Raw genomic sequence first — 25263 nt, 5'->3', positions numbered from 1 at the left:
CATTTGACATGACAATTAGTGTTGTCACGGTACCAAAATTTCAGTATTTGGTTCCGATACCAGTAAAAATCCTCGGTTCTCTGTACCAATTTCGGTACCAAAGCAAAACACAAAAATATGCTAAAAAAAAAAAACTTTTTATCACTAAAAATAAAACCAATGCCATTCTTTATACTTATTTATAATTGTGTAAAAAAGTTTTTCTACAAGTTATATAATTATGAAAAACAGTAAACAAGTTTCACACAAATTTAATTGTCTTTTATGAAATTTAAACACTTTATTTTTGGTAAATAAAGGGGATTTGCTGTTAAAATTAAAACAGGAAGGAATATTGTGATTTATTTCTTTAAAAAATAAAGTTTTATAATTTTTTTTTATAATTTTTTTTTACAGTAGTAGCAGTATCGCATACATTTTACTAAATAATAGTCATATTTCTAGCACAATTCCTTTATGTAAAAAATTAACTTTTAATGAATGCATATTTGTCATTTTAACTGAACTTAAGACTGGTGGTGATGCTTAAGATATTTTTGGTCATTGAGGGTTTCTGTAAAAAAAAAAAAAAATAGTAATAGATCATATGAATTATTATTAAAAGATAATACTACTACTAATTCTACTATCATACTAATGTATATACAATGCACTATGAATTGATGAGCTGCTGGGTTCATGAATATTAATCACGTTGTCTGCGTTCAGTCAAACTGATTTGCTGAAATCAAAACAGGGACGGTACTAGATCAGTGCCAGCCAATGAAATTGCCATTTGCGCATTAGCTCTGCCCACTACCGGAGAAACCGGTATGTCTTCTGCTTGTTCGAAAATGAATAATTCTAAATGAACTCCATTATTTTGACAGGAGAAGACAACTCTCTCTTTGCATGTGTGAGAAACAGCGCTATCAGCAAAGTGACGGAGAGTCGAGCGCCTTCACAAAGAGTTTACAGAGCATCAAATACAGGTGCGCTGTGCGTGATCCACAGATCGCTTGATGGAGAGAGAACTCTGAAGCTCAGATGCTGAAATTAATACAAACGTCATGCGCTCCAGTCTATGTAGTAAACAAACCCGCACGTCTCTGCCATTCATTAATTCACACAGAGACGCGCAGAACACGGATTGATATTTCAAACAACTTTTGCGGCTTAACATTTACAGATACTGGTCCATATGGAGATTTGATTTGATTAATTTATGCTAACTTTGACCAATTCCGTGACTGTCCATATTTTCATAGTTTCATTATTTTCATGACTGGATTTTGAGATTCCGTCCTCGTTTTCTGCTTCGCGGAAACCTTTTTTAGTACCGACTTGGTACCGAAGTACCGGGTCTTTTGACAACACTAATGACAATAGTGAGAGAAAACGCTGCTTTTTGAAAAGAGTTGTTGTTTTCTTCTGTGAAAGCAGACTCAGTCTTACCTCTGTTTGTGTGAGAGACTCATCTTTCCTCTCTTCTCTGACAGACTGCAGATGAACAGCTCAACACTGAGATCTTTGTGTCTCTGAAGACGATCAGATGCTCATCATGACCTGGACATGACAATCAGATCAAGATCATGAGAGTTCAGAGGAACAAATGATGAAGAAAATAACTAGTGCTGAATCTTTGAGTTATCAATTGATCAATATACAAATAAAATATGCAACAAATATACTGCCATATAATAATCTCTTCAGATCACTTACAACACACGTATTTATTTACATGAACATAAAGTTTAAAAGAAGATTAATTTTGCTCGTGTTTATCGTCTCTCTATCCGGAAGGACAGGTTTGATTTGATCACAAAATACTTTCAGTCTCGGGTCTTGAAATGGAAAAAGAGGAGATGGAACTACACTTTTAGAATTATTCTTAATGCAACATTTTTACAGACTTGTTAAAATGTTTTAACATGTTTCGACTGAATGAGACGGTATCTCTCATTGTTGTATTTCATACAGTGAAATAATACACACTCAGCTCTTTGTTGTTGTCTACAGTGCATTCACTGCCAAGTAAAGTGCTTGACAACTTATTAAATCCAGTATGAACAATTCTAAGATGTGTTATGATATGATATTACCTGCAGAACTGATTGTGTATATGTTCTAACGTATACTTTAGCTTCTGCTTTACTTGATGAAATATTTAGATCTACTTGCTTTATTCTTAGAGTTGGTTTGGCCAGAATATCCACTTTCTCATTTCCCTCCACACCAACATGAGCAGGAACACAAATGAAGTGTGTAGACATGCCCTTAACTTTTATTTCATACATCCTGCAGAATATTTCATTGATAATATCCATCCTAACTGATGACCTGCCAGATCTTCTACTCTCAAGTGCTGAAAAACTGATCAGATGCAATGAAAGAGTTATTTACTTCATCTCATCTATCTACTGTAGGGCCAGCAATATCACCAATAGCTCTGTTGCTTATACTGACAAATTAGGGCTGGGCGATATATCTAACGATATGCTCATGCACATCTAGTCAGTAAATCTGGTTCAGTGATCACTTACAAGTTAAGCAATATCGCCTTCTTTATCCCAGATGAATCGCCTTCGATAATGGACGCGATATTGCGTAGCTCGTACTCTTTTCTTAATATATAAATCACACATTGTAATATATAGATCTGCACCTGCATTTTCTGTGTCAGGATCTTTGGATCCATCTGTAAATAAATCCACTGATTCTGGGAAATGTTTTGGGATCGTGTCGGGAGTTGATTAGAAATGTCTTTCAGTTCCTCGCTGTATACTGAGGTTAACAGTAGGCAAGGGGAATAACCAGGGAGGAATAGAGGGAATTGAGACTGTATTACTGTACTGTAATTGATGTAATAATAATAATTCCTTACATTTATATAGCATTTTCTAGGCACTCAAAGCACTTTACATAGTCAGGGGTTATCTCCTCACCACCACCAGTGTGCAGCATCCACCTGGATGATGCGACGGCAGCCATATTGTGCCAGAACGCCCACCACACACCACACTTACTGGTGGAGAGGAGACAAATGTAATCCTAAATTTTTTGCTTTAGCATCACATATCCGTCCAAAACTAGTCAAATTTGATTCATTATTTTCACAGCATTCTTTTAACATAAGATATATTTTGACCTCTGATCCACAAAGCCCCATCATCTGCATACAAAGATGTTCCTACATTTTGTTCAACCTGAGAGAAAGTGTCATTAATCATTATGTTGAATAATAACAAACTACATACACTTCCTTGTGGAGTCTGGAATATACTTCACCTACTCACTTGTATTTTCCTGTTAAACAAAAACCTATTAATTCTGCCTTCAATTCCTAATGATTTTAATTTGATTAATAATCCTGCTTTGGATTGATCCGGAGTGTGGACTAGGGATCTAAATCACGATACACATACGTCATGTATTTTGACGTCACACATGTCTTAGCACAGTGATTGTCAAACTTTTTACAGTGATGTAACATTTAACATTGTTCTGTGTAGCCCTTCTCTTCCACTTAGACCACAGTCACACCTTTACTATTAAAGGACAACATTTGCACCTTAAATTGATTTACAGGCATGCATATATATATATATATATATATGCCTTCGATGATAGCCTACTTGTGAACTTAAAAATAAAACAGACAATAGGTGACGGCAAATCACTGTCTTCATGAGCCGGGCATCATTCATTCATTCAGTAACAAGCTAATGCTGTAGTTATTAATCACTGACTCTCAGAATCGTTCAAAGACGCAGATACATTCACTAAACATCACTTGCTTGGAGATACACACCAGATAATACAGATTTCGTTGGAACTAGTGTTATTTCATTGCAAAATATAACAAATATGACAATATTCTGTTTAAAATGTAAGGTAAATTTAACGTGCATTGTTCACTTAATATAATATTTTTTGTTGAAACTGTTGTAAAAATTTATGTCACATTTGCCATCTTTGGATATTCAGGGAAATTTGCATTCTTGTTCGTATTTTAAACATGAAAACAATAACTCACACAGGGTTTCTGTATCAGAGAGAGATTAAATCAATCTCAATGTACAGTCCATGTCAATATTTGCTCTTCATGCTATTAAGTGAAGATCTACTTTAAGATTCATTGAACAGCATCATGATTCGCTAAAGCAGCACATTCAGTGTTATCCTATCACATGCACACTGCTTGTGTGGAAGAAGTTTTGGGTGAACTATGCCTTTAATGTCTTATACTCGCGTTAGTATTAGTTTTTATTCCTTGTTTTAAAGTATTTCATTAGTTTAGCTTCCATGATTTTGAATGTCTCATTAGATGTAAAATTATATAAGCATGATTATAAATAATTAAAGAGAACACTATAATTAATAGATGCTGCTCTGTGGAGGTTACCATGGATCAGCTCTATTTCTGCTGTTCTATAGCTGCTGTCAGACAGTGCTTTTATGCTTTTTTCAGTTTATACTAATGCAATATATTGGACCAAATGTTTGTTGTAAGTCTTAACCGGTAGATGGAAAACAAACTATCGTGATTTCTGAAAGAGCGTTTGGACAGCGGTGACGTCACACTCAATGTCTAAAAAATACTTTCGATTTAACATCACAGAAACAACAACATAACACAGAAGAGGAAATACGAAAAACACTTTCAGAAACAGAATCGTGTTCAATAACCTCTCTTTGAAAACATACTCGCGGTCTTGTCCGCTATAAAACAGAAATTATAAGTATTTTAAAACGCTAATCTGTCTGTGCTTTGGGCCTGTCGCTTGTCAGAAATTCATTCTCATATCTCTCGGATGGATTGGATTAAATATAAAAAAAACAATGTCCGCGAGTGTTAAAACTAGTAGAGTCTGTGCTAAAGTTATATCCTACCTGTACAAATGTTTTCTAGAGCATAAAAAAGATCAGATCAAGCGAGCAAAGTTTTCTCTTTCTATCTGTGTAGTTCTTCTTCTTCTTCTCTGGTGTTTCTTGGCGGTTGGCAACCTCACTCCTCACCAACTGGAATAAAGTATGGATCAGGATGGATATGGATCAGGATGGATATAGATTTGCTTATATGTAGTATCCAAACAAAACAAATAAACTAGAAATAAATAATAAAAAAAACATTAAAATATTATATTATTTTAAATTAAATGTAATATTATTTTATATATATAATTATATAACTATATAATTTACTTCACAAATTCAATAATATAATCATGATTAACTTGCTAGCTGTTTTCCCTAATAAACCTGATAAACACATTGTGATTGACGAATATTCGCGGGTTGTTATGATTATGCCATTCTGTCTCTATGGGGGAGCTCAAATGTCTGATTCCACATAAATCTTGTGGTTTTCTCCCAATAAGTTAATATACGCATTCTATAATGATAAAGCTGTGAATAAGAATCTGAAAAGAAAGAAGCTTAAAATTAATATTTTAAAGTATGTGAATAAATCACACCACCGCTATAGATTTATGTTTCACTTTCCATAATCTTCACTTTATGACCGTCTTACATTTGTCCTTAATTTGATTCAAATGAACTTTCCATGTTAGTTTTTTTATCAAACCAATCCCCAAGAAAACTAACAGCTTTGTTGTCTACTTACAAAGAGGTGACATTACAAATAAATACTAAACAAAAGCTTTAACAAAAAATAAAAATATTAAATATATTAACAGCAGTAAGATTTTTGGTAGATGAAATAGTTTGAATACATGTTTGAACCTCTTTTTTTTTAATAACAAAGGATTTTGATGAGTGAATTTACTGCAGTGAATATGATTTTTTGCAAGAAGTAATAATAGGTTAATAATAAAATATGAATTATTTTTGTCTTTTTGAATATTAAAGAATCCAAACAGTACATCCTTAAAAAGCAGAGAGAAACCAAATAAAGAAACCAAAATAGCTGTGTGTGAGGACAATCCCAAACGATAGGTATATCAGTTTCATTAGGGTCACCACAAAAGCAACAGCTTGTGCTGTATCTGTGTCTGATTTAAACCTTTCCAAAAACACTTTAGTAAAATCTGTGTAATAATTTGAATGAGATTTCTCTAACCTTGTTATTATATTTCGAAAACAGAATCCATACTTTTTTCCAATCAATATGATCAGCCACATTCCTCCAATAAGACACCACAAAACAAAGATTTTCTCTTTTATAAAATGTCTTGATCATTCCAGATGAAGTACCGGACAGGGGAGAAATTGTGCTTAATTAATGACCATGCAAATAATGCCTGTTTATGAAATTTAGATAAATGGTAAGGGATTCTAGCAATATTATAAATACAGATCAATAGGAAAGGGAGACCCAGTAATTTGGAAAAATAGTAATTGGGGATAAAATTCCAGATTTAGTTTGGATTACACGAAAACTGTCTAAACCAAATCATTTTGAAAGTGTTGTTCTAAGAAGAGAAATCAAGGAAATTCATCCCACCATACTCATATATGTTCATTAATACAGACTTTTTTACATAATGGATTTAGTTTTTCCAAACTTTAAAAATGATTTTATCAACTGTTTACAGATGTTGTTGAACACATATAGAGAGTGCAGACTATGTAAGCCTTAGCAAGCAGTATTCTGCCTCTCAAGCTCAAGTCTCTCTGAACCATGCATTCAATCTTCTTTGAGCTTCAATTATAACCAGGTCCAAAAATAACGGATTTAGTTCATCTATCAAGTCATCTGTTTTTTTGAGTTGTTCATTCATCACATGACTGAGCCGGAAAGACGGAAATACACATTTATAAACTGTAGGAAGTAAAAAGCTACAATTTGAGACCAGAAACGTAGTAACTGTAAGAGTTAATAATTATCATACTGATGATAATGATGATAATAATGACTATGCACCCATTTGTAAGGAAGCTTTTAAATAAATTTCTCTATCCAATGCCACATGACCAAAGAATGAACGGCAGGTTAAAGCCTTTTATACAGTCTTTTATTATTATTATTAATATTATTATTAGACAATACAAACATTAAAACATTAAGGCAGTACGCTTAAAATCATAAAGAAGAAGAATATACACACAGATTTGTTGCCAGGGTAACTCCAGTCTATGGTCAAAGCTTATTGGTCCGTCACGAGATGAAGGAATTTCTAGCATTTAACTGCTAAGTACTTTATATGTGCTTGGCTTTATTATATTATATTGAAGCTTGAATTTGTTGTAATACTTTATAGTATATAATAGGGGTTGAACGACTTCAGATTTTTTAAAGTCGATTTTTATCTGATGAAAGTCGAGTCGAAGTCGTCTAGTTGCTGGTGACGTCATTAATGAACAAATACATCTCGAGCTTTAAAAAACCCTTGTGCACAGCTATGACACAGCGATGTGTACATGGCTATTGCTCCTATAACAGCTCATTTATCCGTTCTTTTGTCTTTGGGTCATTATATTTCTAGCAGATTTCTGCTCATTTTAAATCAGATAAAGTAGCACAGTAATGATTATATTTATATGAATTCATTAGTGAGAGCGACTGTGTGTGTGAATTAATTCTACCTGGCGGCGTCTCTCTACTAGTGAAGATGTGGGATTTAGTTAAGAAATAAACTATAGAACTTCTCAGTTTCTAAACTATTTTATTGAGAAATCACAGAACAGTGTTGACAGCACATTCCTGCGCTGAATGATTCTGTGCACGAGCGATCTGCAAGCGACGTAAGACTCGACTAGTCGATTAGTCGGTGCAACCTCTACGTAGTATATAACTTTTTTTTCTATTGATGTTTCGATTAATTTTCGGATGCATGTTGTTACGGGGCTTGCAGTGAAGTCTCGAAGACGTTTATTATTCATAAAAATAAATAGTTTGCCTTACTTTCCTCTGTTATATGCATAGTGTGTGTGTTATTATTACCATATTGTCACGGTTAAAGTTTTGTTTTATATATGTGTGTGTGTGTATATTGATTTCATCTCTCTTTCCCGAGGTTGAGCTCCACCCCCGAACACCTCCATCTTGTTGAGCAATAACGTTTTGCACTGAATATAAGGTGGAGGTTGTGTTTGTGTGGAGGCTCTCCCTGTTCCAGCACATGTCCGCCTCCGTCACGTTCATGCTCTTCTGACTCACACTTGTTGAGGAGCTGCTGCCGTCCTGCCATCGACGATGAAAGCATCCAGTGAGCTTCGTGCGTGTCTTTTTGACCAGCTAGCTGCTGACAAGCGGTGCTCTTTCTTTGTGTTTCTTTTGAGGTTTTCTTTATTTTTTTTTTGTTGATCTATGTTTTGTTTTTCTATTGGATTTATTTTGCTTTAGTTTAGTTGATTTGACTTCTGTCAGCCACTCGTTGTAATGTGGCTCGTAAGCTCTTTGGCCATTAATTTATGGTTGAATTGATATCTTGGCGTGCGCTTACTTTTTTATGTTGCTTTACCCCTCCCTGATCAAGTCTTTTAAAAGTGGGGTTCGTAACAATATAGTTTAGTTATTCTAATCCCATTTGTTATCATTGAGATAATCGTGTGTGACTGTAGAAACAGGATTCAGACAGGTGACACATACCTGAACTGCAGCAGTGCAACAAGTGTTACAGCAATCACCAGCGATTTTCTGATTGACCAGCTTATTTAAGAGCCAAACTGGTCAAATTAAAGTCCTCTCCAAATCCACTTCAACAAGGCAGTTGTCTGTGGAGGTATGAATATTTTGAGTTGTTTGTATAATATATGTATTGCAATATATTATTGCATAATAGTTTACCTATGTACTTAGTTTCAGGTTACACACACACACACACACACACACATATTAATAAGAAATATTAAAGTTACATTTTCCTTTAGTATTCTGTAATGAAGCAGATCCCAGTAATCTCAGACAGAAGTTGTGGAATGGCTCCATTACAACAGACATCTACTCCGGGAGCCGGTGAAAGAGCTTCTTTTACTTATAATGGAGGAAGGGGACGAGGAAAAGGCCCTCAACAATCTCCTGGAACAACCAGACGCTTCAAAAGCACCCTTCATATTTCAGCTTGTGTTCAGGAGAGTTATGTCTGTAGGATTTTCATTACAAAATGGACCTAAGAGTAAATTCATGACAAAATGAGTTTAATAGTGAATTGTTCATTTTATAAACTTTATTTAATTAGTGTACATTTTGATGGTTACTTTCAAAATCATGCTGCTGTTTGTTTGTGTGTGTGTGTGTGTGTGTGTTACTGAAATGTTTGATGCCTTCTTGTAAACATTTATTTTGAATCTTGTGATTAAAGTATATTTCATATAAAATGCTCAGAAGTTTCAAACATTGTTTTACTAAAATACACAAGATTATTTTTTTAAATGCTAAATATAACATTATAAAACGAATACATAAATAAATTACGGCTTATTGTGTGTAATAAAAGCTAATTAAGGTGGTGCTACTCTGTTAAGAGCATAAGCTCCGCCCCTCACTCTGTGGCTGTGGTTCTGAAACTGCTGGAGCTGCTTGTCTGCAGCTGGATACTAACAAACCTGAAGAATCATGAGATGAATGAATCAATTCTCTTTCTGGCTCAGACTGCATAGGTCTCAGTCTCAGACCATGGACCATTGGTTAAACGTCTGATGCATATAGAACACAAAAGTCGTCATCAGATTGGTTGAATTATACAGGATTTCTGGGAGACATGCGTGTCAGGTTCTTTAACGTTCTGCCTGGAACCAAAAATGCTGTGGCGCCAAACCCCCTCACGAAAGAAGAAAGCCGTTGTGTTTAAAACTGTGATGACGAGCGCTTATCAGGGTCAACGCTGGATATTTAAAAGTATCTCAAATGTTTAAAGTTTGCGGCATAGAATCTTTAAAGAGTTTTATACACCATTATTCTGTTATTGTAGAAACATTCCCACGCCCCAAAATGTGACTGAACGAAACAAACTGTGATTGGTTGTTTGACATGTTGGTCAAACGGCCTTAGCCAATGAAAGCTACCATAGATCTGGCTATGCGAGACTAGGTTAACTCAAACCCAAAGATTTGTCTTAAATAATGACAGTACAGTTGTGATGAAGCAATAGAAAATTGAAAAATGAGAAGTATAAATGATTGAATAATAAAAGTGTTTGTTGAAATACTTAGATGTAATGTGATGGAATAAAAGACTGTACACTAAAAAAAACATGATTATCCAATTTTTTAGAGGTGAGGTGAGCTATTCATAGACTGAAGACCCAGGTAAACTATGAATTAATCTTTTCTGTTTATTATAGCACTATAGTTTTATATTGTTTGTAGTGTGATCAACGTTTGCGTAACTACTGGTAGACATTAGGGAAGTCACACGTAACATTTTAATTATATTTGATAAAATGAAAAATGACTCTAAAAATGATTTGTTCATTTTGCTGAATGAGACTCAAAGGTCTGAGTCTGTAAAATGATCCGAACTTCCCATCACTATTCGCTAGGCTCATGTGTTAATTACCTAGTCCTGAATCTTTGAATTATCAAGCAATCAGTATACAAATAAAATATGCTGCCAATATACTGCCATGTAATAATCTCTTCAGATCACTCACAACACACGTCATCATTTACATACACATTACTTAAGTTTAAAAGAAGATTTGTTTTGCTCGTGTTTATTGAGCTGTCTATCCAGAAGAACAGGTTTGGTTTGCCCACAGAAAACTTTTGGTCTTGTGTCTTAAAATAGAAAAAGGAGGAAATAAGACAACAGTTTTTTACTGTATATTTTTACAGGTATTTTTACAGATTTGTTTAAACGGTTTGTTTTATTAAAGGGTTAGTTCATCGAACAATTTAAATTATGTCACACTGTAAAAAATGAATCATGGGTCTTGTAATTTCCATCAAAAAAATTAAGGTGATAATTAAAAATAATGTGTGGATTTCATTAAAGAAATTGTGATTCAGTGTTGTATAGAAAATAATGAGGACTTTTTACTAATAAAACCAAGAGATGCGTTTTCCTCATTTTGTTTTAGGAGACTTAAGCAGTTTTGGTGCTTGAATTGTGGAACTGATTAAACTAAAATAATTAAGGAAAGAAGGCTGTCTATTTAATTTAAGTGAATTAGCTCAATTTTGCAGTTTTATTTTAGAGGTGATTGTTAGTTCCCAGCATGCTTTGCATATGGCTGGATATGGAGAGTAAATTTTGAAATTAAATGCTACTTTATGTTTTTGAGTGAAGGGAGGCATCTATTAATGTTTAATGTTCAGTTACATTTGACATTTGTAAGAGTTTCTGTAACATCGAAGTTGCACAGTGGAATCGTTACCACTGTGCAAAAGAGTAGAGCTTGTAGTTATGGATACTACTCTTCTTTGGGATTAAACCTTGTTTAATTCTCAAGTATTTTCCTACTTGAGCTGATTGGCTGTATACAGTCTTGTAAATGTATAAAATAACAAAATACAAACAGATCTCATTTAAAATCACAGACTTTTGAGAATAAACTTAAAATAAATGAGCACATTTCCCTAATTATATTACATTTATTGTGCCATAGACTAAATAATTTAGGAATTTTTACTTAATTTATTTGGGTAAATTTCACCAAAAAAAAAACAACCTTAAAATCTACTCAAATATAATATGTGTAATATTGTTACCATAATTTTGTTTAAGCAGATAGCATGTAATATTATTTACAATGCATTAATAACTCACCCTCATGTTGTTTCAAACCCGTAAGACCTCCTTTTATCTTCGGAACACAGTTTAAGATATTTTAGATTTAGTCCGAGATCTCTCAGTCCTTCTATTGAAACTGTGTGTACGGTCTACTGTCCATGTCCAGAAAGGTAAGAAAAACATGTGTCTGTTGTGAGAGAGTTCAAAACAAAGCAGTTTGTGATATCCGTTTCACGAACGAATCATTCGATGTAACGAATCTTCTTGAACCAGTTCACCAAATCGAACTGAATCGTTTTAAACGGTTCGCGTCTCCAATACGCATTAATCCACAAATGACTTAAGCTGTTAACTTTTTTAATGTGTCTGACACTCCCTCTGAGTTCAAACAAACCAATATCCCGGAGTAATTCAATTACTCAAACAGTACACTGACTGAACTGCTGTGAAGAGAGAACAGAAGATGAACACCGAGCTGAGACAGATAATTAACAAAAGACTGACTCGTTCATGAGTCAAGAACCGTTTCTGCCAGACGTGTCCGATTCGACACACGATAAGCACACACAAGTGTGTATTCTTAATTAATGCAAGAAAATACTGAATTTAACAAAAGAAAAGTAAGAACAGTAGGCCTATTTATGTGAATTGATAGTGAATCAAGAGATCGTTCAAAGTATATAGATTTTTATTTAATTTTACATATAGTAAATGCTCAGTTTCAAAAACATGTTCTGAAACACACAAAATAAAGTGAAATTCACAAGTAAATTAAATTATATATTATATGAAATAAATAAATACAGTTGTTGTTTTTTTGGGTGGGGGGGGGGGGTGACCCCCAAGAGCTCTTACACAATTCTAACACTGGATGTGTTGATTAAAGCTAATTGGTTAAAACTAAATGTGTTCAACAGAACCTGTGAAGGGCTGACTCTTTGAAGGACTTGTTCAGGCTCCTTGGCAGCTTCTTCAAGATCAGCATTGAGCTTCGAGTTTACGGTAAGTTCCCTGTTAATTCCAGCAGCTTTCTGACAGAATTGGTCAGAATCTGATTCTGAGTTTTAAAACTAGGCCATGATGAACCACAGAAAGAGAGAGAGCAAAACTGTGCATTTATGAATCGTGGATTATAGTTTGGAAAAATAGGAAAGGAAAGAAAGGGAAAAGAAAGGAAACCCTGAGAGAACTATTACAAGAGATGGCTTCTTTAAAGAGCTGCTGGGTTACAGGTTATTGTGGAGTATGTGATCTGATATAACTGCAAGACAGAAACAAATACTGAATTACAATCGCTTCACAAAAAGGTATTAAAGGCATAACAAGCATTGTGGTTACTGCACTTTACACGTACTATACAGTAAAAACACAGTTACTGTGGTAAAACCATGGTAACTGTTGTTGTTACTGTTGTTTAACTACAAATACCACATAAAAATACAGTCACTGTGGTAAAACCATGGTAAGTGCTGTGTACACTGTGCTGTCAATAGAAAGAGTAAACAGTAACTAAGAGTAAACAAGTGCTGTGGTTACCATACATAAAAATACCAGAGTAAAACTATATTTAAGGTGAAGCACGGTATATGTGGTTGTTACTGTGCATCCCTTAAGAAAATAAAAAATATTATAGTAATTTATAATAAATACTATAGTGTTTCTGAACCACTATAGTAAAGTCTATTATACTGTATATATTATAGTGTTCACAACACTTTGTTAATGAATGCTACAGCATACTGTAGTATTAACTATAGCCAACTGATAAACTGTGATAAGTAATCTAGTATTATTTAGATTAGCCTATAGTATTGGGTAAAGTAATTAGTTTATATAACTATAATGGTTATATTATCACAGAAACTATAGAATTACTACAACAGATTCATTCAAGATCTTTACTATAGCATGGATTAAAAACACTATAGTATTTGCTATAAATTACTATAGTATTTTGTTCATGTGCATGGCTACAAATTAAACCAAAAAATCATTGTTACTATAGTTTAACCATGGCAACCACAAATTAACCATGGTTTTGCGAACTACAGTTCAACCATGGTGTTTATAGTAAAACTGTGGTTATACAAATGGAATTCAATCTAGGCCAAAACACATAATTTAATTCATAAATAGATCAACTATTTTATGAGATGGGTGGAAAGCTTACCTGTTATCTAAATCCGTCTTTTAACCAAGCGGCAACCTCCCACCCTCTCTCATGAAGCCAACAAGGAAGAGACTTAAACTGTAATTCGTCAACTGGCTGCAAAAATGAGTCAATCCCATAGCAACTCCAGCTTCATACATTTTTTAATAGTCTAACGCTGCCTATTCAAACACGTTTTGAAAGTCTTTTTAAATCCAATAACACAATGCGCAGTCCATATACGATGATCACCGAATTACCAGTTTACCCACCTCTCATTTTACCACTACTCACCTGATTATGACCATGAAAAGAGAAACTTTCCAGCCCAGCACTATCTCTCGTTGGTTGACCCCTCGCGTCAGAATCCGAAGGTGAGGGATTAACATTGAAGTGTATTGGATGGCCCTCTACGTTGAAAAGTGACTCAAAGGGGATGTCGACATCAGGGGGCAATGACCAAGCGTCAATACGTGACAATGAGGGGTGAGACGGTGTTGGACACAAATACAGAGCTCTTGTATGAAACTCTAGATGGCGCAGTCTGATAGCTCTAACTCACTCTGACCTAATGACATCATTATCACATGGCACAGCTGATTGGTTTTCTGATTGGCTGATTTGGGATTCGATATATTTATCGAATTAATTCCCCCTTTTGATTAAAATATTTTACTCGGTGGGCCCCCAATCTGGCCCCCTGGCCCATTTGCTCATGCATATGTTGTATACACAGAAGCTATGCTTCTGAATTGAGCTGTAAAATATCTTGTGTAGATCTGTCTCAATCAACCTTAACAAGTGATGTACTATATTAAAATACACAAATATAAAGTTAATTTGACAGCAAGCTGTCTTACAACTGAAATCTTTTCAGTATCATTGGGATATATAAAAATAAGGTTATTTTTGAGATTACAGACTAAAGTACAGACATTTATTATTATTATTATTATTATTTGTTTACTTCAAGTCAATCTATTGTATGATTTGCATTTTAAACTGAGGCCCAAAAGGAATTGTTATCTTGTGGCTCCCTCTGGTGAGCCAAGTTAGTATTAAATCCCACTGAAATAAATGGATGATAAGAGAGAGAAAGAGAGAGAGAGAGAGAGAGAGAAGTTTTTTCTTGTTGTTGTTTTATTGTACCTACAGCTTGTAACCAATTACATGCCTCATACCTCTGCAGAACTCCTTGGTGTCATCCTTCCACAGCCTCTGCTGCAGCTTACTCCTATAATCATTTAATGATAATAATAATGCAGTTTATTAGGCACCTTTCAAGACTGAATGACACCTTAAAATAACAGTAGGCTATTGATTGATTGACTGCAATACAACCTAATGAATTTAAACAAGAGTTTAATAAAGACTCAAATACAGAAATAAGTTGCGATAGGGGTTATGTAAACTGTGTTATTACATTTCACAGATACAAATGCAAAGATGGAATTTGTTTTCTCCAGTTAAACAAAAGGCTAATATGAGAAGAATTATTATTATTATTATTTTTTTTTGTGCAGAAGACAGGTGTTGAAGCCACAGTAGGCACTGTTGAGCAGTCTGATGGGATTTACTGCAGCGTGTCTAAAGTGCTGTTATTCCTTAAGATGTTTTCTGAAATAAGAAAGGAAATACTTTCATGAGTGTTTGAAAATGGGACGTGATGTAAAAGTGCAAAGGTACAAATAGATGTTTGGGGTGAATCTGACATTCATTTTCTTCCAAACTATAAAGTAAAAAGATTTGAAAATTAACTCAGAAAAAGTCAGGATCACTTTGAACAGTAATCAATTAAAAGAACAAGCAAACCTAAAAAGGAAAGATTTTTTATGATGGTTTGAATATGAGACAATGTAAAAGTGCTTATGCACTCATGCTTGGGGTATCTGCCTTTAATTATCTCCAATACTATACAGTAAAATGACTTGGAAATGAATACAGTAATAGTCAGGGTGACTGTGAGCAGGAATCAACTGAAAGAACGAGAACACCTCTAAAGAAAATGTTTTTATGAGGGTTTGAAATGGGACATGATGCAAAAGTGATTATGCATTTAGATGCTTGGGCAGTGTTGCCAGATTGGGCGGGTTCCCGCCCAATTGGGCTCCTTTTGGTCACGTCCAACCGGAAAAAAATGCATTGGGCGGGTCTTTAAAATTTGGGCTGGTTTTTGATACAACAGGCGGGTTTTTATTTTTGACTATAAACAGTATTCTTTATTTTTTTTTAAATGAAAACTAACTATAAAATAAATTATATAGCTAATGTAGGATGATGTTTAAATTAGGTATGGTTCAGCTTAGCCAATAAGGTTCAGGGGAATCCTTTCCAATCAGACTTCAAGCTTGATTGGCGGGTTGTTGTAGGCTAATTCGTTATATAGTCAAAACTGTGATCATCATTCATCATCATCATCATCATGCCAAAGTGAGGTAAATATAAAAAGTCCTACAGAAAGGAATGGGAGAGCGACCAGTCTTTAAAAACATGGATTACACCTGTGGTAGACGATGATACAAAGGCATTTTGTAAATACTGTCAATCAGAAATCAGAGCACAGTTAAATGATTTGAAAGAGCATGCTTTTTGGCACAAGTGTTTCCAGGAATTGGCACAAGGTGCCATAAGACTTCTTGTTCTGCCTGTTTCCAATGGCCATGTTGAGCGGGCATTTTCCCTCGTCTCGCTTTTAAAAGATGACACTAGGAATCGCATCTACCTTTACTCTCCAGCATCATGGATGTGTGCACTGGCCCGGTCTGAATGGGTTTACCTCGGCAACATTCAAACCTCCCAGGCAGTTGCTGGAGAGATTTGACTCAACGATCTATTAATCAAACTGGTTGTGACTGTACAAAGTTGGTCCTATCTTTAAATAGTTCTAGAATTGTTCTATAATAAAGACGTTTTCATCAGTTCTGCGGGGATTATCTACGTTAACTTCATATTAAAAGGTAAGCGTGTTTATGCTATTAGCCTACAGTTTTATTTTGATGTACAATTCTGATGTTTGATCGTTTCTGAAACGTAATAGCTGATTACGATTCAGTGTATCATTCAGTCATTATTTTTTTTTAAATTAAAAGAAGGAAAACGAGAATTCATGTTGATTCGCCCAGTGGTCTATAAGTTAAATAATAATAATAATTTTAATAATGATAATATAAAAAATAATTAGTTGGTAATTAAGCACAAATTTGTAAGTAACCTACTAATACAAAAAGAAAAGTATAATGAAATGATTTGAGAATTGGCCTATTAGAAAAGAACTGTAGTTCTGACAATAGTAGCACAAGAACAATAAAAAATGATGTCCCCTTCTGAGGTTTCCGATGTAGACCTTGTGTTTTATTAAAATTATCATTTATATATATATATATATAAAAATGCACTGGATATACTTGGGGCGAGCCTCGTGCTCTCCAATGTGCGATTTGTTAGTCTGGTTGTTTAATAAGAAAAAAAATGGTGTGTTTTATTCTATAACAGTTTTAATAACAGTATGTATTTTGGGCTGGTATTTTTTTTAATGGGCGGGTTTTAAGCTGTAGTTGGGCTGGAAATCTTTAGTCCAATCTGGCAACACTGTGCTTGGGGTGAATTTGCCTTTGATTTTCTGCGAAACAGTACAGTAAAAATATTTGAATATTATTACAGTAATAGTCAGGGTGACTGTGGACAGGAATCAATTGAAAGAATGAGCAAACCTATAAAGAAAAAAAGTGATGAGTGTTTGAAAATGGGTAATGGTGCAAATGCTAGAATGCACTTTGTTTTTTAGAGTGATTTTGTCATTAATTTTCTCCAAAACTATACAGTAAAATGACTTGAAAATTTAAATGGTACTAGTCAGGGTGACTGTGAACTTGAATCAATTGGAAGAAAGGACAAACCTATTAAGGAAAGCTATTTATTAACAAGTGCTTTTTATGAGAAAGTGTGAGAATGAACATGAACGTGTGTGTGTGTGTGTGTGTGTGTGTGTGTAATATAGACATGATAAGTTACCTGAGGTGTCGTTGGTCTTTTAAGATCCCCAGTAGACAGGCTCACTACAGTCACTCCAAAACTTGGACTCTCCACAGGAGGACTGTATACGAGCCCTGACCTGGAACTCATAGCGTTTTTTGGAGGGAAAAGGCAAACTGAAGGAGGTCCTGGGGCCTGGAGTGGTGTTCTAGGGAAGAGAGATGTAAACTTTGCCGTTTTGAGTTTGGTTGTCAGACGACCACAGGTTGAAAAAGCATTACAAGAACAATTTGAACAACATGGTCTTTGAAATTCATTAGTCTAGTCGTCAAGCACTGGGACTTTATGTTATCTCAGCAAATCACTTTAACATTTAATAAAGTTCCAACAAGATATAACATATGGCATAGTAACAAGTTCATTTTTAAAAATGCTAATGAGTCTATTATTATTTGTTGAATTTGTACTGAATGTATTATTCCACATGTAACATCATTAAGCCGATAGGTGGAGACTAGTGACTGTCTTTTACAATGATCACTACAGGAAAGAAACAAGTGGCATGTTCTCATGACTGAGTCATTGAATAATTCACACAATCAGTGATGGACTGGCCATCTGGAGCACTGGGATTTTCCCAGCGGGACTTTGACTAATGTGGGCTGGCCCATTGCGTAAATACATATATATATATATATATATATATATAAAATAAATTATAAAAAATGTACGTCCATCGGCCCAGATGAATGGCCTGCATGGCCCACTTGAGTCAAATATTCAAATTAATTTAGTGTGCTCCGGCTCAGTGTACTGGCTCAAAAGTGCTCGTCAATGTCAAAATGTTTGAATTAGCCAATCAAATCGAAGAAGGCAGGATTTACTGTTCACAGAAGCTGAGCAGTGCACCACTTGAATGCAAGCTGAGGTAATATGTAAGCAGCTGAATGGTGAGACAATTCAGCAATACTTGCCAACTCTGTTTACGATAAGAAAATCTTAAACGACAAACATTACTTTTCAGGGATACAAACTACTACTAGCCTTTTCAGATTTATTAATGCGATGTTATTCATCACAATTTAATTTAGGAGTGACTGTTTGTAAAGCTCTATTCAGGACTTCTTCTGTAAGTAATTTGTGAAAAAATAGTACTACTAATACTAATAATTGTTACATTTATTCTGTCTAGAACATTGTAAATGTGAATTATTTTGTTGCAGTGATTAGAAAAGTTATATATTTCCTATTATTTATTAAAATATAATTTGCTATTTCACATGCATTACACACTGGCGGGTAAATGTTTGAAATAATTAAGACTTTTTATTTATTCGTTTTCTGTAAGAAGACTGAATTTATTTGATCAACAATACAATAAATATTAATATTATGAAATAGGGCCGATTACACACACACAAGTGTTTTTCTATTAAATATAAATTTAAAATGTTAATTATTTCTGATTAAAGCTGTATTTTCAACATCATTACTCCAGTCTTCAGTGTCACATGATCTTCAGAAATCTTCTAATATACTGATTTGCTGCTTAATTATTTTCAGTTATTATTTATGATCAGTTATTACTGATGGTTCTTATTATTATCAATAGGCCAACTGAAAACTGTTTTTGATTAATATTTTTGTGGATACTGTGAAACTTTATTTGGTAAAGAACAACATTTATTTGAAATATAAATAATCTATAAGTAGCCTATAAATATCTTTACTGTCACTTAAATTAATTTAATGCAACCTTGTTAAATAAAATTATTAATTTACCCATAAAATATAAAGCAGCACAATTGTTTTAAACATTGAAAATAATCAGAAATGTTCATTGAACAGCAAATCAGCATATTATAATGACTTCCGAAGACCAATAGAAAGGTACAATACACATTGTTCCAAACCTGTAAAAGCTTTCTTCATCTTCAGAACACAATTTAAGATATTTTAGATGAAAACCGGAAGGATTGAGACTGTCCCATAGACTGCCAAGTAAATAACAGTGTAAAGGTCTAGAAAAGGTATGAAAGTCATCATCAGAATACTCCATCTGCCATCAGACGTGCAATCTGGGTTATATGAAACGACGGGGACACTTTTTATAAACTAAGACAACAAAAATAATGACTTTATTCAGTAATTCTTTTGTCAAAGTTGTTGCAGTTTCTACATGTTTTTAGCTTTCATTTGAAATAAAACAGCACATCCTTGTGGTGCGGATGATACAGAAAATCATATGCAGCATACGGTGATATTGCCTGTTGATAAATGAATTACTGAATAAAGTCGTTATTTTTGTTTTCTTAATTTACAAAAAGTGTTCACATCGCTTCATATAACCCAGATTGCACGTCTGATGGCAGATGGAGTATTCTGATGATGACTTTCATACCTTTTCTGGACCTTGACACTGTTATTTACTTGGCAGTCTATGGGACCGTCTCAATCCTCCCAGGGCTGGATTCACAACACATTCTTAAGAAGAAATTTCTTCTTAACTGCCGTTTTCTTCTCATTTTTTTAACTTTAGAAAAAAATTACCAATATTTTGTATTCCCCAAAAATTCTTCTTAAGAATACTCTTATCTTTTTTCTTAAGATTGTTCTTAAGACAAAACCTAAGAGGAATTCAAATTCTTGAAAATAATCTTTTTAAAAATCATCGTAAATAACTTCTTAAATTTAGGACAACCCCAGACTTGTCTTAAATCCCAAACAATAATAATCATTTAATGAAAATATCTTCAATTCTGTTCTAAAGAGGAACAGAGCTTTTACGGCTTTGGAACGACATGGGGATACGTGATTAATGACACAATTTTAATTTTGGAGAATCCCATTAATGTTAATCAAATAAGAATTTAAATTTAATAAACAATGATAATGCTCCGTCATAATGAGCTGGTGGATTTGGTGTAGTGTGTGCACTTTTTAACCCCAGTCCGCCGCTGCAACCAGTCGATGTGCAAGTCTAAAACCCTGATTTAAAGACTTGCAATAGATGCTTTGGTGTTGCTTGGAGATGAACAAATATGAAAAGAGCATTCAAGCATCACAACAATAATAGTTTAGTACAGATTTTTACCAAAAAGCCATTCAGTGCAACAATAATCTTTAAATAGCAAAATAATAATAATAATAATAATAATTTTTAAATACAATTTTTAAATTAACTGAAGTATTATTTAATTTCAAAAACATTAAAGTAGTCACTTTAGTTGCATTCAAAATGCTTCCTGTGTATATAAAACCACTTTTGTACATTTATTTTAATGTGATTTCAGTATCAGTACGTTTCTCATAAATCATTAAGCCATATGAAATTAATACCTATACAATGTCCATGTGATGTGCTTCAAATGTGGCTAGGTTTAGTTTCATAAAACACATTTCCTACCTTCCACACATTGTTGTCTGTCCTGTAACGAACTTCACTCTCAAAGCAGCCGCTGTTCTTTGTAAAATCCCAGTATAGCCACAGTTCAGTGTCTTTTTTCTCCACCACAGACAGGTTGATCGGAGGAGAAAGCTTCACTGATTAGCAACACAATACAGTTTTAATTCATCAACTGGTCAATTATGGTCAAGTCATAATAAATATGAATCATTTCTAATACCATATGATTTGAGATTATGCTCCTGCTCTGTCACCAAACCTCCATCGTCACTGTACAGCCGTGTTTCTAATGTATTAAACCGCTGTGCTGTTTTGTAGGGGAATACACAGCCCACGTTAACACCATCAATCCTGAGATATTCTGGACAATCCAGAGTTTCTCTGTGAGTAAACCTAAGAAAGAAAACACATGCTGTTGTCAGTTCTGAAACTTTCATCCAAAAATGCAGGTTTTCTATTTTGTTTTACATATTTACCTGCTCCTGAAAGTGTAATTGTGCTCATGCTCAGTCCATGTGCAGTTAATATAGTCCAGATTTATGATAAGACAATTAATATCTGGGTAAAGAAGAGAAGAAAAAAACAAGATAGTTAACACTTAAATGAACTTTAATTTATTTTTCATTATAATGAATTATGTAATATATAAATGGCACAGTACAGCTATATGCTCTGTCTGTACGGACTGCAAAGAAATTTCTACATACAGGAAATATGTACATTTCCAGTCTAAATCACAATTTTATACAGGCTTTCTGGTTAAAATTAAATAAAAATATTTAGAACATTTTGATTTAGTCATTATATGGAGAAACTGAACTGAAAGTGTTGTAAGCTCAAGTTGTGTCAAACTGTCTTTGGTTGCGTGTGCACATCACGGACACAGAGAAGCCTTTCTGGAAAATAAGCATCTGAATATAGTCAACTCTTCAGGCGACGGGTTACTGGAAAATTTCACAATTTCCTGAGGAGGATCACTTCTGCGGTTTAAATGATTGCCATCGGGAGACATATATACGTTAACATATTCGATTTTAACATCTTAACTGTTGAAGAACCACATACTTCCATGTTTTAAAGAGCATATTAAACCACAAGAAGAGGAAGAAATAAAAAAAAAAAATCCAATCAAACTAAAGAAAAAAAAAAAAAAACATTACATTTCAAAATAGTGCAGTTGTAAAATACTTACTTGGCTGCGATGATGCAGAGAAAGCAAATGAAGGAATGTTCCCAAGGAAAAGAGCAACTAAAAGCATCATCATCTTGGACAGGGTCATGCGCTTGTTGTTTTAGATCTGTTTTGGTCTTGCCTGTTCCAACTTAAATATCTGCTGTGTGTGCTGACATATGTTCAAGAGAAGCCACGTTCTGCTGATGTCTGTTATAAACACAACTGACTGCTAAATGTGTGTTCGAAAGAGAGTAGACATTAAACATTTACATGAAAACACACATATCAAAAACCTTCAATAAACTATACTAATATGTTTAAGGAATTAAATTATAGCCTATATTCTGACCTTAATTAGACAATAAAGTACAAGAAGTGCAATCAACAGCAGAATAACTTATTCACATCAGAAATCACTGTAATCCATGTTTTGTCTCAAGACTAATATGCTATCATAGTTGGTGACCGTATCTTTATGCCAGTGGAGTAATTTACTACGAAAGATGAACTGATTATGAATATTATATATATATATATATATATATATATATATATATATATATATATATATATAGATCGAACAGCAACAACAAAGAAATCACTCAGTGCTCTTGATTTAAAAGCTTCTGTAAGTTTAATAAAGAACAATCTTTAATTTATTCAGTCAAATATGAAATTCTGTTTTACATTTGATTACTTTATTCAATTTCTGTACCTAAAAACTAATGCTAGACATCACTAAAAAAACTAAAAAGAAACTAAAAATCAAGTTTACTTCTAATAATCGTTACTCTATTGTATTTATTTTTGCTGTAGCTCATAGTTAGATAAAAAAATAATAATAATAATAATAATTATGTGCATGTACATATATACCATAATTATGGCAGGCTGATATACTTTAAAATAAACATTTATTATTTCAAAATGTGTTTCTGCATACCCCTCTAACACTGGATAGTTGCGCCCCTGGCATCATATGTGGGAGATATGATGAGTTAATATTTAGTTTATTTCTTTTTGTGACATTTTCAATGTTTTAAGTGTTACAAACTTATATATATATATATATATATATATATATATATATATATATATATATATATATACACACACACACACACAATGTATACTGTATATCACAATTTTCTATATTTCTGCATAAATATGAACCAAAACATCATCAGATATTTCTTCAGAGGCTATTTGATATGTCAATTGTAATTGATGTAAATCATGTACATTTTCTGTTGTGATTTTTATCCATCAGTGAACTCTAAACTCTAACTCTAGTGATTTCACAACAAACTTTAGTCTATTAGCAGAATTGACCATGTAGGGTGAAGCAATAGACCAAAATGACCGAAAGCACTTTGAATCATCTGTCAGTGTTTTAAAATAAATCAGTATATGATGGAAATGTTTCTGTTAATGCAACTTCTGCAATAAATGCAGTTTTAAAGTCAGCATTTTTGTGTGGGAGGCTTGCCAAGATTGTTTTATTTAGCAGAGAATCTGCTGCATACTCCGCCACCAAATGTCTAAATAAGTAATAACTAATATATTAATAATAGAGCTAATGTGTTGAACTAATATATATGTGACACATACACACACACAGTGCTGATTTAAAGTTTGTTATACCTTTGCAATTTTCTACATTTCTGCATATGACCCATAACATCCTCAGATTATCACACGATTCCTGAAAGTAGACAAAGAACCCAATCAAACAAATGAGACAAAGATATTTTCTGTCATTTATTTGAGAAAAATGACCCAGTGTTAGATATTTATGTGTAACACATATGGATCATATTTATGCAGTAATATAGGAAATTGTAAAGGGTTAAAAAATGTTCATTCAGCACTGTGTGTGTGTGTGTGTGTTTGTGTATATATATATATATATATAGAGAGAGAGAGAGAGAGAGAGAGAGAGAGAGAGAGAGAGAGAGTGCATCAATAGCATATCATGCTCTTAAGTAACTTTAATTGCCACATTAGCTCTATTATTAATATATTAGTTATTACTTATTTAGACATTTGGTGGCAGAGTATGCAGCAGATTCTCTGCTAAATAAAACAATCTTGACAAGCCTCCCACACAAAAATGCTGACTTTAAAACTGCATTTATTGCAGAAGTTGCATTAACAGAAACATTTCCATCATTTACTGAATTTTTTAAAACACTGACAGATGATTCAAAGTGCTCTCTGTCAGTTTGGTCTATTGCTTCACCCTACATGGTCAATTCTGCTGATAGACTAAAGTTTGTTGTGAAATCACTAGAGTTAGAGTTTAGAGTTCACTGATGGATAAAAATCACAACAGAAAATGTACATGATTTACATCAATTACAATTGACATATATCAACTTGGTGTATAATGATACGGATCCTTTCATTAAATGGCAGAACTATCAACAGTTGTCTGTTTCAGATACTTCTTTTACTATCAAGCACAACAGCACAATATCAGATGCATTCGAGTTTTAAATGAGAAAAGAGCGCTCTATAGGCAGTGTAGTGTTGAAGGATGGTGATATATCTGAAAACTCTCCACTATCACAGCTCTCCTGCTCCCGCTCTGCAGTTTATTTCAGGCTCTTCTGCGGTGTAACTGCAACAAACCACAAGAGGAAGCTCTGGATTCATGTGGTTCGTACATGTGTGTGAGAGGGAAGCGTGTGTGGATGTGTGTGTACCTGTGTCTGGCTTCTCTGTTTGTGTCAGAGTCTTTAACAGCAGAGATGTGGCAGCCAGGACTAAGCATCGATCATGAACATGAAATCAAACACATCAGACTATACAAGCTTGTTAGCTGTTACTAAAGCAGTGAGGTTTGTCTCTCTAAAAAAGAAAAATAACCACAACAAAAAAACATTTTTCATAAGAAAAAGAATCTGCTCCAGTTATTGATAAAACAGAGATCTGTGATACAT

At 33.8% G+C, this 25263-nt stretch overlaps 3 protein-coding genes across 5 annotated transcripts in view; all 3 read right to left on the bottom strand.

Annotated features, from left to right (window-relative positions):
- The window catches only part of LOC127987694 (uncharacterized), a 2462016-nt gene that overhangs the window by 964312 nt on the left and 1472441 nt on the right, over positions 1-25263 (bottom strand). The window lies entirely within an intron of this gene.
- Positions 1-25263, bottom strand: part of LOC127987716 (protein NLRC3) — a 41614-nt gene that overhangs the window by 4258 nt on the left and 12093 nt on the right. The gene's annotated exons all lie outside the window — the stretch shown is intronic.
- On the bottom strand, positions 14895-22499 carry LOC127987755 (cytokine receptor common subunit gamma). 3 transcript variants are annotated; one of them, XR_008161360.1, is made up of 7 exons: positions 22337-22351; positions 21965-22040; positions 21621-21702; positions 21365-21537; positions 21145-21281; positions 17778-17946; positions 15112-15383 (listed from the first exon to the last, which is right to left on the bottom strand). XR_008161360.1 is itself a non-coding variant. In XM_052590158.1 (6 exons), exons 1-5 carry the CDS (start codon positions 22422-22424, stop codon positions 17797-17799), a joined length of 630 nt encoding a protein of 209 aa, XP_052446118.1. In that variant the 5' UTR covers positions 22425-22499; the 3' UTR covers positions 14895-15000; positions 17778-17796. The 3 variants fall into 3 exon arrangements, 2 of the variants coding, with proteins under 2 accessions (XP_052446118.1, XP_052446117.1); XM_052590158.1 differs by lacking the exons at positions 15112-15383; positions 21965-22040 and adding an exon at positions 14895-15000 and having other exon boundaries at positions 22337-22499; XM_052590157.1 differs by lacking the exon at positions 21965-22040 and having other exon boundaries at positions 22337-22499.

Source organism: Carassius gibelio, chromosome B22 (assembly GCF_023724105.1).
Source record: "Carassius gibelio isolate Cgi1373 ecotype wild population from Czech Republic chromosome B22, carGib1.2-hapl.c, whole genome shotgun sequence".
NCBI lineage: Eukaryota > Metazoa > Chordata > Actinopteri > Cypriniformes > Cyprinidae > Carassius > Carassius gibelio.
The sequence above is the reverse complement of the archived record's forward strand: the minus strand, read 5'-3'. Positions and strand labels throughout refer to the sequence as shown.

Bases quoted from the DNA above. Each gene is read 5' to 3' on its own strand.
- LOC127987755 (XM_052590158.1), bottom strand. From the start codon at position 22,424: ATGACCCTGTCCAAGATGATGATGCTTTTAGTTGCTCTTTTCCTTGGG. The intron at 21,703-22,336 runs GTAAGTATTTTA...TTCTTTACCCAG, and splicing joins CTCTGCATCATCGCAGCCAA to ATATTAATTGTCTTATCATA. The intron at 17,947-21,144 runs GTAGGAAATGTG...TCTCTTCCCTAG, and splicing joins CAGACAACAATGTGTGGAAG to AACACCACTCCAGGCCCCAG.